At 41.9% G+C, this 20,123-nt stretch overlaps 1 protein-coding gene across 2 annotated transcripts in view; it reads left to right on the forward strand.

The window, feature by feature from the left end:
* The window catches only part of LOC134529284 (protein C-mannosyl-transferase DPY19L1), a 130,499-nt gene that overhangs the window by 13,225 nt on the left and 97,151 nt on the right, over positions 1-20,123 (forward strand). The window contains exon 2 of one of the 2 annotated variants that reach the window (XM_063363190.1): positions 18,464-18,586. The exons of the other annotated variant lie outside the window; for it this stretch is intronic. Within the exon in view, the coding sequence (XP_063219260.1) occupies positions 18,584-18,586 (3 nt within the window). The 5' untranslated portion in view covers positions 18,464-18,583. The remainder of the gene's footprint in view (positions 1-18,463; positions 18,587-20,123) is intronic. 2 annotated transcript variants of the gene reach the window in all.

Raw genomic sequence — 20,123 nt, forward strand, 5'->3', positions numbered from 1 at the left:
AATAAAGTAGATATTCTCAGGGCATTGAAGAAGCTGCTGAATGACACTCCAGGTAATCAGATCAGAAAAGCAGGACGACGCCCACGGTGCTTCGTATGCAGTAAACCAGAACACATTCAGTAGGACTGTCCGAACAGCCGAAAGACATCGCAGCAGGAAGAGAAACAGGAAGATCAACAGGGAAACGAGCAGTAGCTGGTGTGAGGGAACACATGCCAGCTCTACAGAAAATGGTATCCCCTAGGGTTTTTCCTGTATCCGTACTTCGTAGAGGCCATGCCAGTTTGTTGCTTAATGGATGGATCAGTGGCAGATAGAGTTTACTTACTGTTGACACAGGGGCTTTGGCATACGTAGTTTGTATAGGAAAAAGCTTATGAGAACACCCATCCCATACAGACTCAAAACAGCTACTGGAGACACTTCACCTGTGCATGGACAGCAGGATTTTGGAGTAAGGATTGGAATTTGTACATTAACACAGACCTTTCTTGTTGCTGATATCACTGATGAGGTAATTCTAGGAGTGGACATCATGGATCAATATGGATTTATTATTGACATGGAAGGACAGGCACTGTGTGTTAAAGATGAAGAGGTGGCCTTTTTTACCCCCGACCAATTATAAGTTCCCTGTAATGCAAGTGGTAGTTAGCGAATCTGTTTCAATTGCAGCAAACCATGAGCAGATAATAGCAGCTAGGATTATGGGAGACCCTAGGGGCAACATGAGCTACCTGATGGAGCCAGATATGACATTAGCATTGAAGAAGCTCCTGGTCGCTCGAAGCATTGCAAGGTTCGGCGAGGTTGTACCAGTCATGGTGGCCAACCTATATTCGTGAACAAGGGTTCTGAAACAGGGAGACCTAATAGCTAGCAATGAACCATTCTCTAGGGTAGGCCAGTGTGAGTCTTCCTCACCTATTAAACATGTCGGGCAACCACTGAACCCAAATCTAGAACATTTACTAAGGAAATGATGAAATATTTTAACAGATATAGAAATAGAAGAAGTCACAGCTTTTTTGGTAAGCAACCAGGATGTATTTTCCTTAGGGGATACTGACCATGGTAGAACAAACCTGGTTTACCATTCCATCAACACAGGTGATGCAGAGCCAATCCGGCAAGCACCACGGCGACTGCCTCTAGCAAATCAGAAAGAAGCAGAGAAGTTGTTCGCAGGTATATTGGAGGGCGGTGTAATAGAAACATCACCATGCCCTTGTGTTTCCCCAGTCGTTTTAGTGGCGAAAAATGATAGTCAACTGAGGTATTGGCTTGATGTAAGCTTTTGGACATACGCCATTGCTAAGCACATGTATGTCTGTAAAAGAAAACTACAAAAAACCCAAAAGACAAAAACACAAATTAAGCAAAAAATTGCTATTGTCAACAGGATATAAACACCACATAATATTCCATTTTTTTTCCCTCTTTTTGGTGATCATATTCCTCCATTACTGTTAATACTGAATAACTTCTTGTTTAAATACAACGTGCCTTTACAGAAATATAAAAAAATATTTGAGATAGTGAAAAACTGCTTATTGTAATATTTTTTTGTGGAAATGTCACTCTGCTTCAGCTTCAGGATAAAGTACCGTAAATATTACTTTAATCAAAATAGAATATTTAACTAACAGCAAAATAAATTTTAACATTAAGTAAGAAAATTTATGTTTGGAAATTTAACAATAAGTTTAAATTAGTCTGATAGTGTAGGCTACGTAGGAAGGAATTTAAAATTTTTTTAAACTCTTTTGTTATTTCAACCTCCAGCAGTAATATTTAGTCTCATCAAAAATTGTTCAGACAAATTTTTTAAATTGTTTTTTTAATACTTTTGCACCCCTTGTGGTAATAATTGCTCGTATCAAAAATTACTTTCAACAAAAGTCAACATAATATTAAAAAAGTTGAAAATAAATAAGAAGGGATTTGATAGTGTACAGGGTACGGAAGTTGTATTTTTTCTTTTCCAGCATTTTTTTTTCTGTTCCTTACAGTAATGTTTTGTCTTATCAAAATTTTTTCCAGAAGAAAGTGTTACGTAGTATTTTAAGATGTACAATAAATTGTAACAGATTTAATAGTGAAGAAAAAAAAGAATTTATTTGTCCTTTAACGCCTGTTTTTTCCACCCCTTGCAGTTTTAATTGGTCATATTAAAAATATATAATGAATATGATTTTGTATTGTTCTAACGAGATGTAACAACTTCATTTAGATGCAATATTTGTTTTTTAAGGAGTTCATACACATGTTACTGTCCATTCAATCAAATGTGAAATGATGTAAAATTTCAGACATTTGTTCTAAAAGTACACCAATCCCTTACTTAGCACGTCTTCAGATTGTATGAATTCATTTAGCGTGATGTTAATTTTACTGCCCCAGTCTTGAATAGCACGTCTGTAAATTTCAGTTAGCGCGAATTCTCCGTAGGAAAAAAAGTAGGGTATGACGCCACCAAGTCTGTTTAAACTTCTGTAAATAACAGATGTGCCGTGGCATACAGTTAGCCGTACAAGGGGGGAAGAGATGCGCGCACAGGTCTGACTACGCTATCGGCTGTTGTACAAACATCAGTTATGTCAAGTTAAGTTACGGCTATGGAGTGTAAAGGACCAAATGTTTTTATTTCCGCGCATATACCTCCGTGCTGTACCGTTTTTGTCAAGCTACAGAACAGGCCGTGGTGAACTTCAGTCTAACCAATGGCAGGGAACTCGCACAACACAAAGCAATGTCTGCCCATTTGTCTGCTGTTAACTTTACGTGCGCAAGCACCTGCAGTGGGAATTATAGTGGAATCATGACTTCCAAGTGAAGCAGAGTGCATAGTGTTCAAGCGTTTGAGACAAAGCTAGAAGTATTATGGCATGCAGAATGTCATGAAGGCCACACTTATGTTGGTTGCACTTTAGTTTTAAGGAAGTTAACTGTGCGCATAATCGTACAAAATAAGGACTTTGATGAAACGTTCATATAAGTCTGATGCTGTTGGTTATACTAGTGGGAATATATTTGACATTAGATACCGGAACAGAAATGAACAGATGATTCACATGGAAAAGGTTGTTAAATGAATGGTGCAATGAAAGAAAATCATGGGCCAGACAGGATTGATGTGAACCAAGTGGTGATACACGAATAAGCACTTTAATTTTTGAAAAATTAAAATGTAGATATCCGGACAGTAATATAATTTTCATTTGCCAGTAAAGGATAGTTTAGAAGTTTGTGGAAAGGTACGCGACGTGAGTTGAAGGTCACGCCCAGGCGGGCAAGTCAACCAGCCAATTGATAACTATCTCCTGTTAAACAGTGTCAAATTTGTCATGCAAAGTATTCGATGGTAGGCTTATAAAGATAATGGTGTGACATATTTATCATTGAGTGTTATTCTACGCATTTACACATTTTGGAACACATTAAGTAAATTAGCATTGCTATTTATGGAGACCAGTGCTTCAGAATATGCTATTTTGGATATCACGAACATTTTTAGGAACACATTAGTCGTGCTAAGTAAGGGATTGGTGTATGTAACCTATGATTAATTTTTTATGTTTTACTTTCTGCACATCACTTGAAAAAAATTACTAAGTGGTCTTAGGGCCGGTTTTATGACCCCCGGCTAAACCTCCGGCTAAAATTTAACCGCAGGCTAGCTCTTATTTTGGTTTTATGACTCCCTGTTAACGTCTACCTTCCAGTTAAAGTCCCGGCTAACCTAGCGGGTGGATGAACCAGCCGCTAGCTGCTTAACCGGAGGCTAAGCGACAGAAAATAAAATGGAGATGTATCAGGCGAGGTTAGTTGTTGATAGTGATGATGACTATTTGAGGAATTCTATTGAATATTTGCAGGTTTGCGATGGAATAATTTAATACTAAATATAAAATGCTTCGCCGTATTCATCAAAGATTTATTAAAAATTACATGAAAGTGTAGTTACGCTTTTCGATTCTCGTCGAGTCGTATATTATTATTTGACTTTAATTGATTTTGAAGTACATAAACGTATGCAATGTATATAAACTTAAATGTTCCTGCTTATGAATATGTGTAAATTAGTGCATTTTAAAATTACAAAACGAGGGTTATTAATACCTATAAAATGCATGTTTTCGTGGAAGTTGTATCTGTGAATTTTTATTCGTAATACAGTGGACATACGCCGGGAATGAAATGCACTTCATACGACTTCAGACGTGGTTCTAATTCAATGAATACAATTTAATGTGAAAATTAATGTTTCCCAATTATCCCTTCCCTATCTTACAATCCTTTAGGTACTTATTATCTAGCTGCCACGCAAGTGCAAAACGAAAACAGCACTGGAATTATTCTGTTTCCCGTATCCAAGTTTATCCCTTGATCTTATCAGCATGACCCTTTATATGTTGGTCTTGTTTTACATTATACTTGCTGTTTTAATTTAGAATGTTGAAAAATCCTGTACATAACACAAAATACCTAACATATCACGATGCAAACGAATTATGTCAGGTCTTGTAAAAATGTATTTCTTTCGTTTACATTTTACAATCATAATTATTTCGCCAGTGAATATGTCTAGGATCTCTCGACCTACTAAATTAAAACAGCAAGCATCCTATACCACAAACTAATTCCATCAGGAACGGATTAATTTGTATACATGATACAAAACTATTAGTACAAAAATGAAACCTACACCAGTGAAATGAAAATCGACAAGTATTTTCCCGAAACAGGGTCTATATTATTTGATTATGAAATAAATTTATGGAAGAAATTATTGTTCTCTAGCAAACATGTCTTATCCCTATTTATTTGTTTGTATAGAATTACTTCGTTAGTTTTGGCTTAATATATAACCTAACAAAATCATGAGTTTAAATACAAGAGTAAAGATGAAAACACACGGTTTTGAATCTTAAATTGTAATTTTATGGTTTGATTCTAAGCAAGTTTAACGTCGAAGTAGTTTTTGTTTAATTTAATTATATATCTGTTACAAGATAAAGTTCGTGGCATATGTCTTTTCTGATGCTGTAAACATTACGATTCACAAAACAAACAAACAGCTGACTAACATTCTACCCGGAAAAAAACTCTCTTACAACAAAAGTTACCAAATTCTGGTTTATTTCATTACCAACACACCCATTATTAAACCACACGCTTCGTCAGGTTCCGGTTAGTCTACCGCAGGCTAAGTATGGGTCATAATACACCCCTCGTTCGTTAACCGGAGGCTAGCCTAACCCGAGGGCTAGCTAACCTGAAGATTTAGCCGGAGGTCATAAAACCGGCCCTTAGTATTAAAAAAAAATTTAGGCATAATGAGTTTAAATTTAAAACTTTAGTTACATAAAAATAAAAGAATATGAGGGAATTGGGTTTTGCTTTAATGTAATGCTAACAGACACGTAGTTAAGTTCCTATAAAGTGTTTGTTTATTCATCAAAAATATTAGACATTCATTTTCTAATATTTTAGGTTAGTTTTTTTGTTCAAGTTACTTGTGATCCTATAATTTAATCTTATTAGAAGTAATTGATATGTCTCAAAGCCTACCGAGTATGAAATAACAAAACCAATGGTCTTCGCTATGAATTTAAATGTATTATAACAATTAGATACACAAAAACAATTATAAATACAGTTTTCTTAAAGCTATATTTTATTCAATAGAGGTTTTCGAAGCTTCGAAAAAGTCGAAGTCGAATCGGAGCTTGCCGACTTCGGTTCGAAGTTAACACCAAGAATTTTTTTCGAAGGAATCATGAATAACTTGTCAATTATCTTGAGGCTTCATTCAACAATATTGTAACGATGATTGGCGTAAATTTAATATCACTTTATTATAGTAAAACAGAGTTTAGAACCATATATTTGTTACTTCATAAAACAAAAATAATTTAAATAATATCTAACGGCGATGGTCGGCAGCGACATCTTATTTTAACAATTTCATGCAGGTTGGCCAATGTGACATGATTTTTAAAAAAGCACATTTGCGTCGTGCTCCGATGAAATGGTAATAAGTAATAACATAAATATTTGTTCCATCCTAAACACACAAAAATAATGAAGTTATTACTGAATGTACATATCAAAAAAGTATATTTGGGAATTATATTTATACATTTTAACAATATTAAGTCTTAAGATTTCTAATAGCATCGGTTGGCCATCCTGGTAGCATCATCATGTGATTGTGCACGTCCAAATAATTATCTCAATATTAAATTACGTATTTATTTATTTAATTAATTACATCTCTCTGTTGACCCCTATACATGTATGTAATACAATTGGGGTATGGAGAACGTCAATAATTGCACATATAAATTATAACAAAGATTACAAATTCATAAAAACAAATACGACATAGTAACAAATCATAATCACGATACAAACATGATACAAAAAAGACAACATACTGACAAGGTCGGGGGATTCGGTAGTATTTATAACGTACTTTTAGTGGGCGCCACCGTGTCTAGGGGGCACGGACCCGGCGAGAAGACTCTGTCTCAGGCGTGACGTAGCCCGTGTGGCGGCGTGACTCGTTTCCCCCTTTCGCAATTACCTTAACCACGCAGTGGGATCTCAGGGCGCCCCACACGCCGACAAACAACACTCGAAGCACGCAAACACAATGGCTCTATGAAAACGCCTTCCTCGGAGAGCCGGAACGGAGCGTCTCTCTCCAGCTGGCGACGGGAAGCGACTGCGCGAGCAATAATGGCCGCAGAGGTAGCGGGGAGAAGAGGGGGGGGGGGGGGGGTGTTTGGTGCCAAGCGCCCTGAACAGTTACCCTGTCTCCCGTCGTGCCGCGGACGTGGTTAGTGATTTAAATGCATAAAAATTACAATAAATTTTAATATAAAACATATGGCACTTGGGGAACAAAACAAAAGATTTGCACAGTATTATTATATCTTGGGGAGCGAAGCACTGATTCTACAGCGCCCTCTTGCGGCGGCGCGCTATTTAAAACACGTCAGCCGGGAGGATTAACAGGAGGGGAGGGAGGTGGTGGCACATCGGGCTCAGATGGGCGTAGCCCTGGACGACGTCAATTGCCCCCTCCTAAAGTAGGCCGATGTGATGACATCTCCCGACCTTGAGTGGGCGTGGCATTTTTTACCTCGCGCTCCCTGTGGCAATGTTTACATTTCGCCAGCTGAGCAGCAGCTCCGTGCCCTTGGATGTCTCCTGGGTCGTAGGTTGTACCTTGGAGCGGGCTCGGGTGCTTCTCTCTCTCCTTCACCTGCCCCGGATTCTGCGGGTTCTTCCACGAAGACCCTAAAGTCTGAGTCCTCTATGGAATAGTGGAATGGCCACATCATCTCATGGCTGTCCGGCGACTCTGGTCGTTCGTCCGCTTCGTCTGGCGTCCATATCAGAGGCAAGGGCATACCGTCTCCTCTCGTCGACAGTTTGTCTGTTTCCGCGAACCCGCGGAAGGGAGTGTCCTCTCCGTCTGTCTCTGTGAACAGCTGTCTTGTCAGGCCCGTTCTGCGTGGGGCTGGAACCGGCGACTCCACTTCCACTCCTGGAAACCCCTGGAATCCTGCGCCCTCGTTCTCCATAGGGGTTGATGTCGCAGCATTGGCGTGATGTTGGTCCTCGGTAACTGTGGGGGTCACGGGTTCGCTTCCCTCTCCCTCAGGGCCTCCTTCCCCGCCTCCGTGCGCGATTCGTACATCATCCCGATGGTACTTCGCAGCACGACCACTCGGAAGTGTGACTACGACCGCGGTGGGGCCTGGTATGCGCAACACTGCTATGGGGCCGATCCACTTGGGTGCAAGCCCCGCACAGAAGTTTTTGTTTCCAGCTGAGAGTGGATGTAGACGCGCGTACACCCTCTGCCCAGGTGTCAGTGGCGGCGGTGGTCGTGTGGTGACGGGTGTGTGTTGCGCCTGGTAGGCCGCCTGCCTGCGACGAGCCTCTTCATGCGTCATAGCGATGTTCCGCCCGCGCTCCTCTGGAGTCTCCTCCCTGTCCTCCGCGCATCTCTCTTGCACCCGGTACTGGCCGGGCAGGGGTAGGTTACGTCCTTGCACGAGTGTGGCTGGAGATTCGCCGGTAACTGTGTTCACACGGCGCCGCAGGCAATAAGTGATTTCCGGGATGTGCGTGTCCCACAGGGTGTGATCTTCAGCCAGCCGGAGTCTCAGCTGCGCCTTTATCTCCTGGTTGTGCCTCTCGGTGGGGTTAGCGCGGGGGTGGTACAACGGCGTGGTATGTGTCGTGACTCGCCACGCCTCGCATAGCTCCCTCCACTTCCGTCCCGAGAACTGTGACGCGTTATCCGTCAACACAACGCGTGGGTAGCCCCAGCGCGGGAAAAATTCTGTGTCCATGGTGCGTGCAATGGTGCCAGCGCGGCAGTTTGACAGCGGAAAGGCCTCGACCCAGCGCGTGAAGCAATCCGTCACAACCAACAGGAATCTCTTCCCGCGTGCTGACCTTGGGTACGGCCCCATCAAATCCAGAGCGACCGTGTGAAATGGCTCGGATGGTCGCCGGGGTCTTTGTTGTTCTCGCCCATCGGCTCGCCGCGCCTTTCGCCGTTGGCAGTGTCGGCATCCTCGCACGCCGTCCCTCACATACTTGTTAACCCCGGGCCAAAAGAAGAGGTCTCGTACTGCACGTACAGTCTGATCCGTACCCGGGTGTCCGGCTAGTCTGTTCACATGTAACATTGTGAATATTTCACGTCGCGTCACTGCGGGTGCAAATGTCCGCCATGGTTGTTGAGTGCCTGCGGTGCGTGCCTGTAACAATCCCTCGAGCACACGATACCCCTCGCACGCCGCCTCCCCGCACTGACGTATTAGCCCTTGCGTGTGTTCGTCTCTGCGTTGTGCCGCGCGCACGAATGCGTCTAGATCGTCTAGTTCCGCCCCAGGCGGTAGGGTGGGGGTATTGTTTACGTCTGTGATCGCACACAGCGCCGCCGCCTGACTAAGTGTGTGTGGCCTAGGTGTCGGTGTGCCGCTCGTGGGTGGGAGGAGCTCGTCCCAGTCCGCATCGTCCCGCGCCTCTACCGTGTCGTCTGGGTTACGCGACAGCTCGTCGGCCAGCTCGTTCTGTTTGCCAGCGACGTGTTCCACAGTAAAGTCGAGTGCTTGCAGGACCATAGCCCACCGCGTCAATTTTGACCGCCGCCCCTGCATAGTGGCAAGCCATTTCAGGCACTGGCTGTCTGTCCGCAGTATGAAATGCTGGCCCTCTAGGTGTGGCCTGTACCTCCTCAGGGCCCACACCACACCCAAACACTCCCTCTCATTCACACTGTAGCGTTGCTCTACTGCCCCGAACTTGGCGCTCGCGTACTCAATTATGCGAGGCTCGCCAGCATCTCCAAGCTGTAACAATATGGCTCCTATTCCCTGTTGGCTTGCGTCCGTTTGTACAATTATCTGCTTCCCTGGATCTAGTCGGGCCAGCAAGTGACATTGCCGGAAACGCTGTTTCAATTCCTCGAAAGCTGCTTGCATTTCCGTGGTCCACCGGTAGGACTTTTTTGGTGACAGCTGTTCGGTCAGTGGTGCGGCGATGACAGAGAACTCTGGTATGAACGCACATAGCCAATTGGCCAGTCCGATGAACCGTTGCAGCTGCTTACGAGTGTTTGGGATAGGCTTGTTTACAATGACAGACAGTTGTTGTGACGTTGGCCGATTCCCCTCCGCATTCACGACCAGACCCAAAAAATCTAGTTCCGTTGTACCTACGTGACATTTCTCGGGGTTACATGTAAGCCCGTGGGCGGCTAGTCGCTCTAGGATCAACGCGAGGTGGTGCGCGTGTTCGTTCCATGTCTGTGACCAAATGATAATGTCATCAAGATATGCGGCCGCGAACTTGCCCGCGTAGTCCCCTAATACACGCGTCATCATGTTCTGGAACGTGGCGGGTGCATCCTGCAATCCAAAGGGCATTGCGCAAAACTGAAACCGTCTGCCGTCCGGAGTCGTAAAAGCGGTTTTAGGGCGGTCCTCTGGGCGTATGGGTACTTGCCAGTAACCCGCTTTTAGATCTAACGAGGAAAAAATCTTTGCATTACCCAACCCTGCGATTGTATCTGCGATGTTCAACAGTGGAGGTGGTGCGTTTACTGTTACCTTGTTAATTGGTTTAAAATTAACGCAGAAACGTAAAGTGCCATCTTTTTTTTCCGCTAGCACGACCTGGAAGTTGTATGGGCTCTCGCTGGGCTCGATAATGCCATCTCGCAACATTTCCCTCACTTGATTCAGGATGGTCTGTTTCCCCGTGTGCCCGTAGCTGCCAGGAGGGATGAACATAGGGGTGTGGGGGTGAGTAGGAATAGAGTGCTCTGCGACCGTCGTACGTCTCAGCGGATCGGCAGTCGCGAACACGTCACTGCGGGGTACAATTACACTCTGGATAGCTGCCTGGTGCTCACGGGGCACCCCATGCTTGAAAGTAGCGAGACTGACCTGGTGTTTGGTTGGTGGCGGTGAGCGTCCGAGGCCATACACTGTACGGCGGCCCTGGTTGCCGACATGTACGCACCCATCGCGTACCTCGATCATGGCACCTTGGTCGTACAGCCACGGATGTCCCAGGATAACGTCGTCTCGGAGGTCGTCGACCACCAACGCCGTGGTGCTCGAACGTTGGTCGCGCACGTCCACGTGCAGCGTTACGACGCCCCTGGTGTGGCAGGCGTTCCCAGTGGTCGCCAGCTGGAGTTGGCCCGGCCAGGCCTCGAAGGGCGTCCCTTCGGCGAACTGCGATGACACACAGTTGTGGCTGGCGGCGGTGTCAATGAGGGCACTGACTGCCCGCCCGTTGACCACGACTGGGATGTGGAGTAGCACGCACTCCTCCACGCTCACGTGCCCCAGGCTTGGTCCAGCTGTTGTTGTTGTGATAGCCGGTTGCGCGGGGGTGGCGGGCCGTGTTAGCGCGTCGCCCCCGGCTGCCCGTTTCCCGACGGATCGTTCCGTTGGGCTGCTGGTCGATATCGGTTGCGCACTGGGCAGTCCTCATGCCAGTGGAAGGTGCCACTCGGGCACGAGTGGCATTGCGGTGGCGGCCCCACGCCAATCTCGCGTCTACGCCACGCCGGTGGCGGGCGTTCCTGCCGACTGTTGTTGGCGGATGGGAAGTACGGCACCACAGCCGTTGCGTCAGCGGCTGTCACGGTCTCTGCTCGTACTGTCGATTTGGATGACCGTACCGACTTCAGGTCATACTCAACGGCGCGCGCGTGTTGCGTGAACTCCTCGGCCGTCTGGCGGGTTGCATGTCGTAGATGCGGGCGTAGCTCCGGACGCATCAGCTCGACGATGCGCTCCAACAATCCCTCCGGGCCGCTCGCCGGGAACAGCCGTCTATGTAGCCGGAGCTTCTTGACAATGAACGCCTCCGCCGATTCATTCAGACTCTGTTCCAGACAGTACAACTCCGTCCTGACCTTCATCTCCGCTTTCACGTCCGCGAACCGCGCCTCGAATCGCCGTGTGAACTCCGACCAGGGCATGTCGAATTCACTGACGATGCTCCACCACGTCTTCGCCTCCCCTCTTAGCGTGCCTCCCACGCGCTCTGCCCACTCCACGTCCGGCACGCCGTACCGATTCAGTCTCTCATGACACACTCGCACGAACTTCCCCGGGTCGTCACACGTCCGTCCAGAAAATTCGGGCAGCTCGATGTGACCCACAGGCGTAGGTCGCGCGCACGCATTTGTTGGCTCGACATAGACTCGCGTCCCCGTGGCGAACGCCGCCCCGCGTGTTGCGAACTTCACCTCCCGACATTCGGTGCAGTCGTACCAACTGTCGCGTGAAGAAGCCTGCTCGGTCTGGTCCATACACAGCACGTGTTTGAAGGCCCGGCAGTTTCGGCACCAAGCGTCCTTGCCCGCCTCTCCAGTACAGGTTGCCACAGTACACTTCAAACGTTCTATCCCGACTGAATTCAGTCGCCCCGCAAAACCGTCCAGGCGTGGTTCGCAGCGTTCCAGACACACGCACGTGTCCATCCACGAGGCCCCCGTGACGCCCCCCACGTGCCTCGGACGTGCGCACGTGACGCAATACATACTGTTTATATTAAACACGAGCTCTGGTTTAATTAAGCCCACTCCAGCTGCCGGTCGTCTATCGTCTGCCATGCTCGCATTAGTTCAACTCACATAAGCACTGCAACAAAATTACCGCTCCCGGGATGCGGAATGCCTCTGCTGCGCCTGGATTCCTGGAAGCGCGCTAGTGGTCACTGGATAGGTCGCGACAGAGTACCGTTAGGCGCGCTGCACGGACAATGGCTGCTCGGCTCCGTGCACTCCGGTTAACAATCACACAACTCCCGCGCATCCGGTCTTGGTGGTTAAGGCAGCTTTTTGTCACGCCCCACGCTCTTGGGAGCCAATTGACAAGGTCGGGGGATTCGGTAGTATTTATAACGTACTTTTAGTGGGCGCCACCGTGTCTAGGGGGCACGGACCCGGCGAGAAGACTCTGTCTCAGGCGTGACGTAGCCCGTGTGGCGGCGTGACTCGTTTCCCCCTTTCGCAATTACCTTAACCACGCAGTGGGATCTCAGGGCGCCCCACACGCCGACAAACAACACTCGAAGCACGCAAACACAATGGCTCTATGAAAACGCCTTCCTCGGAGAGCCGGAACGGAGCGTCTCTCTCCAGCTGGCGACGGGAAGCGACTGCGCGAGCAATAATGGCCGCAGAGGTAGCGGGGAGAAGAGGGGGGGGGGGTGTTTGGTGCCAAGCGCCCTGAACAGTTACCCTGTCTCCCGTCGTGCCGCGGACGTGGTTAGTGATTTAAATGCATAAAAATTACAATAAATTTTAAAATAAAACATATGGCACTTGGGGAACAAAACAAAAGATTTGCACAGTATTATTATATCTTGGGGAGCGAAGCACTGATTCTACAGCGCCCTCTTGCGGCGGCGCGCTATTTAAAACACGTCAGCCGGGAGGATTAACAGGAGGGGAGGGAGGTGGTGGCACATCGGGCTCAGATGGGCGTAGCCCTGGACGACGTCAATACCACACCATATTGAATAGCAACTACCTATATAAATTATAAATGATTTTTAAAAGAACTACATGAGTTAAAATATTCATTGATATTATAAAAACAATTCTTATGTAATAATTTCTTTACATTAACCTTAAATTTCTTTTTATCTAGGCAGCTTAATGCTTTATATTGGTTAGGTAAAGAATTAAAATTTTTTGCTAGAGACACAAAGAGACCTTTCTGAACAACTGATAATGATACAAAAGGTAAATTAATGTTATCATAATATCTTGTATTATATTTGTGCGATTCATGATTCTTTATAAAAACCCTATGTTATCAATTATGTATGATAAGGCATTGTAAATGTATTGATTAGTCAGAGAGAAAATTCTTTCACTCTCAAATAAACCTCTATAAGAGTCTCTGGGTCTTTTATTACACAAAATTCTTAAGGCTCTTTTCTGAAGAATAAATACTTTCTTAGATTCAACTGAATCACCCCAAAGTACTATTCCATAGGACATAATAGAATGAAAGTAAGCATAATAAATTGATTTCAACGTATCCTTAGAAACAAACTGCGAAAAACATCTTGGTGAGTAACAAGAAGCACTAAGTTTTTTACAGATAACATTAATATGATTTTTCCAATTTAACTTATCATCAATTTCTAACCCTAAAAACTTAACTGTAGGAACCTATGGAATATTTATATTTAGATGTCTAATTTGTATTTTTGGAATTTCTTTATTCTTTACATAGAAAATAACAAAATTAGTTTTATCATAATTAAGGACTAGTTTATTAATTCTAAACCAATCTATTAAAGTGATAAATACTTTATTTGCCTTTAATTCGAGTTCAGTCTGCGATTTTGCATTAATAAGAATACTCGTATCACCTGCAAACAAAACTGATGAAGTACCATCATCTAGATATGCTGGTAAGTCATTTATATATAACAAAAAAAGTAATGGACCATGAATAGATCCCTGAGGTACTTCTTTTTTTGATATTGCCAGAACTTGACACCACTTCTCTACCAGTCTGTGGATCATATATTAGTACTTTCTGTTTACGATCCAATAGATATGATTTAATCAACAGCAATTAAATTATTTTCTATACCGTATAATTGCAATTTCTTTAATATAATGTCATGGTTAACACAGTCAAAGGCTTTTGTCAAGACACAAAAGATAGCTAAGGCATACTCTTTATTATTTAATATGTTTAATATATTAGTTAATAAGTGGTACGCTGCATTTACAGTAGACAAAACTTTTCTAAATCCAAATTGTGAAGGAGAAAATATATTATTTATTTCTAAATGTTTAATCAATCTTACATAAATAGCTTTCTCAAAAGTTTTACTGAAAACTGAAAGAAGAGAAATAAGTCTATAATTAACTTCTCTCTCTCTATCCCCCTTCTTATACAAGGGTTTAACAATGGCAGTCTTTAATCTATCGGGAAATATACCAGTGGCTATCATACAATTGCAAATTTCACTCAAGGAAAGGCTAATTATGTCGGCAGAATTTTGTAATATAATACTAGAAATACCATCAATACCATGTGAATGTTTTGGCTTAAGAGATCCGATAATATTATCAATTTCATATTTTGAGGTAGGTACGGATTGTATATCTGATAAATCTCTATTTACACCATCAAGGCAAAATTTATCAGACTTATCTAGTAATTCAGGTGTTAACAAGGAATTTACTACAGAAATAAAATATTTATTGAACTGTTCCGCTACTAATTCCGGCCGAATAATTTTATGAATATCATTACTGGACTTCAAAATTTATGAATTATTACTACCAGAAGAGGATATTTTACACAATTTTGTCTTTATAACTTTCCAGGCAGTTTTAACTTTATTTTTTGATTTTTGCATTAATGAATCAATTTCCATTCGTTTAGCCTGAAACATTACTTTATTAAGAACATTACAGTATCTTTTATAATAGTCTTTTAGATCAGAATCGTTACTAACACGAGTACTCAGAAACAATTCCCTTTTCCTTTTGCAAGAATTCCTTATACCTGCGGTTATCCAAGACTTACTACTTTTTTTGGTTTATACTAACAGATTTAAAAGGAAAGCACATTTCAAATAATCTAATAAAGATAGAATGAAATAAATTAAATTTAATGTTACAGTTTGATTCTTGTACAACTTGATCCCAGTTTTGTACTAGCAAACACTGCCTAAAATATATAATATTTTCCTTAAACATATCCCTTATCTTTTTACTCCTTATACCTTGCAGAATATGTTTACTTAAGTATAGTAAGTTTAAAATTTGACCATCATGGTCAGATAGTCCATTTATAAAAGGTAAAGTTTCAGTCATATCTAAAATATCTTTGTTAACAAAAAAATTATCTATTTTTGTTACAGAATTAACTGTAATACGAGTTGGTAAGTAACAGTCTGTACTAAATTAAAAGTGCTCAACATATTTACTAAATTTAACTTATCATTCCTATCTAATAAAAAATTAATATTAAAATCACCACAAAGTACTATCTGATCAGAAACATTATTCAAATAAAAAATAACTCTCTCTAGCATACCAACAAATGTATTATTAAAATGATATGGGTATCTATACACACACACAATTATAATTTTTAGATTCTCAAGATCAATTCGACAAGCACAACATTCAAAAACGTTTTCAATACAAAAGGATTCTAAACAAACCTAAACGTTACTTTCAGTTTCAGCAATAAAGAGTTTTCGGGTAGTTACAAATAATTGCATTGATGAAGTTAAAATATTTAATTATTTGTGGTCCGAAACTATTGAAGTTAAGTGAGCCTTATGATCATAACCAAAAATAAGGCGAAACAGAATGTTAATAAATAGTGGTGGATATGTTTTTTTTATATTTTGTTTCCTTGCACAATAAAGATTATTCCTAATCCTTTAATATATGGTTTTCGTTGTATCAACATACGGATTTCTGCCGCAAATGTTGAAAAATGTTGAAATTGGTAAGTAAACTGTCAAAAAAATTTCTGTTTATGCCAATTCCAACATTCCAACACGATATTTGGCTTTTAGCATTTGTTTTAACATCGAAACTACGGAATGGCGAGACTTTTTTTTTTTTACCGTACGTACATAGTACACGAGACACAGCATTGACAGTGTTTTTATCCGCTAGGTTAACATACGTTCCGTAGCATACTGATTTTGTTAATGTGAAAATCTAAACATAATGGACGTGATATCAGTTGCATGCAAGCGTGATCATGATAAAGACAATCCTATCCCCAGTACAAGCAAACAGTCTCCAAGTATGCCGGCGAATGTAATACAGTTCATACATTAGAGAAGTTTTTTTTAAAAACTTTTTTTTGTCTTTAAAATAAATAAACAAATGTCAATACTGTGAAAAAACTTCAATTATTCTGTAGAAAAGTTACGACTTCGACTTCAAACTTCGGAAGTTTGAAGATTTACAATTCGTCTTCGACTTTGACCATAAAAAAATGGACTTTGAACACCCCTAGTATTCAATAACCTGTAACTAAAAAAAGTTTTGTCAAAGACGAGATTTGAACAACAGCTATAGTTTTACCTTAACATCTTTGTCTGAAATCAAACTCTCTGCTCATTATACCACCGAGGGCCTGAGGAATTTGAGAGGGAAATTATGTATTATCAACTTTTGAAATGCCACTTTTTTTTGTTTTTTTAATTGGATTCTGGGCATCACGAAAGTAGATTCTGATGGTGATATGTACATTATTAACCATCATTAAACTCATTATCTTCCACATCCATTGTACTTGTTCTGTAATCAATATATAAACAAACGTGTCTCTTTAGCACTAGAAAATGTAACCACCATTCACAAATAAACACTTAACTCATTTAAAACACACATCACATTGCTTTAGCACTTCATACAGGATTTATATAAGTTTAAAAAATATGGGGTTCACGAGAATCAGCCATTTTCTACACTGCAATCTGAACAAGCAATTGCTTGAGACATGTCTACAGTGATCTTGACAAAGATGGTCTTATTCCTGTTCTTAAGCAAGGTCTCAGCGACTAAGAAACATGCTTATGCAATGGTGTTCTCAAGCAATGACTATGATACAGGAGAATGCCCTCTCAGAAATAAGAAATATGGAACTATCATAAGATGGTCTTCATCAAGACTGTCTTGATTGCGATCACTTGAGACAATCTCAAGCAACGTCTATGGTACCCAAATATTTAAATAAGAATGCATATAAGAATTTCTTGACGAAGGAATTGCTCAAGACATAAATATGAATACCACCCTAGGTCTTAAAGATGGACTACCACAAGGATCCTTGTTGGACCCTTGTTATTTATGATCTTCATTAATGACTTGTCTGATTATGTACAAAGTGGTAAATGTATTTTATATGCTGATGATATCACCTTTTTAGATAATTATAAAGGTCTTGATATTTTTAACCAAAAGATTTTACAAGCTTCTGAAAAGTTACATTTTTGATTTGTGATAAATAAGTTAGTTGGTAATCAAAACAAAACAGAATTCACTATTTTTATTTTAAAATCCACCCTTGAATTTAGCACTGTTACATTTTTAGGGATACATTTAGATAGTAAGTTGAGCTGGGAATCTCATATAGCTGACCTATGTAAACATCTTTCTAGCGTGATTTATTTGTTAAGAAAGCTAAAATATTGTACAAGTCAACAATTAGTAATCAATTCCTACTGTGCCTTTTTTATACACATCTTCTTTATGACATTACATTGAGGGGTAACTCACTTGAAGCAAAAATAATTTTTATATGGCAGAAAAAAGCAATTAGAAACATTGTTGGAATCTCAGAGAGACAATCATGTAAAGAACACATTGTAAAACTCAAGATACTTACATTACAATTTTTATTTTATGTTGTTTATTGTTTGTTAAGAATAATTTACAGACATTTATCTTAAGGAGTAGTTTACACATCCATAATACTAGAAATAGATACTTAATTGATGTTAATTATAATCACTTATCTAAGACACAGATGAATTTTAATAATATAAGTGTAAAACCTTTTTTTTGAGTTTTAGATCAGTGTCTTTCAGTAAATTTAGTTTAACTCTAGAACTATGGTTTAAAAATAAATCTTTATCTACAATTGATGAATGGAATTATGTAAATTTAAGTGAACTTAAGTGTGAGTGAATTCATGCTAGTGTAAATTATATATGTATTTTATGTTCTTTCATTGTGTATGATGACAATGTCTCTTGCACTATGTGTTAAATGACAATTTATGATTAAGATTCTCAGCCATTGGAATAGTTCCTTGTGTCGCGTGAAGTGTCCTGAAGCTGGCTAGTGGATAGAGATCACTGGCCTCAATGTTTTTGGTGCTGTACTTTATGAGTTTGTCAGGTGGCTGAGGAATGGCTATTGGTATGCTGATATGCACTTGGAAGATCTGGGTGCTGCTGCAGCCGATGGATGGCAGGTCCTCTCCTGGAGGTGGTGTTGGTCTGACTGGAATCCACTTTCATGGTGAATGCTTAAACTTTCATATGATAGTTCCCTGCGTTTATTTACACCATTGGTTCTCTGGCTTAACCTCCCCTTACACTCTGATTGGCCTAGGACCATATCTCTGTCTAATAATCATGTCGCAGCAAATGGCTGGAGGCTGACTGTCTCCCCCTACTTGGTCTTGGACTGGGGCAGTTACAGATCTAGCTTACGAGCTATCAGACCTTATAAGCTTGCGAGTGTATAAAAAATCTAGGTAGTAGTGCGGGGCGACCCTTGTTTATGCTGGGATTCCCCGCGGAGGTTCTCTCCACCTGCCCAGGTCGTATGGTGAGGAATCGCACTGGCAATTGGTGGCTCTGATTGTTTAGATCACGCCGGGAGGGGTCCTCACTCCACTGAGGGCGAAACAGCTCCATTACTAGCGTGGACAACTAGTAGAAGTTGGATGGACTTTGGCCAGATCGCAGGCTCTCTGGGCTTTCTTAAGGGTTCTAGAGATGTGGTAGACTCTTAGGATGGAGCATCCTTTGTGTTAGCCACGGGTTAGCCTAATTAGGTTATGGGGGACTGGGTGGCCTCAGCCTCTCATTGTAGCTTCTCCTCAAACACTTCCAAGTTGCAATGAAATGGCATATCCATTTCCTTATGTTACAAGGTAACTAGTTGCAATTGTGATTCAGCCCCATTGGGAGTAATTACTATCAAATCCAACACATTAAACCAACTATGCAGCGGTTTTGCTGAACAACTCTTCTCCTACTCTTGGGCGTGGTCCTGACTCCTTTGGAAGAAGATGCCTGCTGTCTGAGGTGTTGGAGCTGTTGTTGGTTCTAGAATCCAAGTTAGAATTCAACAGGTTCACGGGAAGGGTGCATGGATGCAAATATATAGCATCTCAGCACCAAGACAACTTACTACCTCCTCGTGGTACCAAAATTTTTTACCAAAGTGAGTTCTGCCAGGGGTTCCTTGTCCCTTGACATCCTCAGCTGTTGGAAAGAGGTATCTGGTATGGTGGATAAACCCTCTGTGTGTGAAACAACAGACTGCTCAGAAATCTTATCTACGAAGTTAGCGCTGCCGATCCCTCAGGCTTTCGGGTCCCAAAGGCCTTGATTTACTGTGAAGAACCGAAGGCATATAGTAATGGCTAGTCTGGGCTCGGCTCCTGCTAGGGAAATGGATACAACTGAGCATGAAATAGTGCTGTAAGTTTATCACAACTCAGACCACCCTCCTAGCAAATGGCTTGGCCAAGGAGTAGGCTTACATGTTTCGTTAAAATGTGAAGAATAATTTGGGTTGAAAATGATATAAATTCCAGATACTGTCGTTAATTAGGTATTGAAACAATGTTTCTCAGACACAAACTTATATTAACGTATTTTTATTGATACTAGTAAAAAAACTCACAGTCATCGTGTCAGGCATCTTGCTACCACGAGAACAAACATAGATTGCAGTTACAAACAATGCGTACATAATCTCTTCACAGACTAAAAAAAAAAGCATATAGACTGTTTGCAGGTACCGAAGGATGAATATTAAAATT

The sequence above is a fragment of the Bacillus rossius genome, chromosome 2, assembly GCF_032445375.1.
Source record: "Bacillus rossius redtenbacheri isolate Brsri chromosome 2, Brsri_v3, whole genome shotgun sequence".
Taxonomy (NCBI): Eukaryota; Metazoa; Arthropoda; class Insecta; order Phasmatodea; family Bacillidae; genus Bacillus; species Bacillus rossius.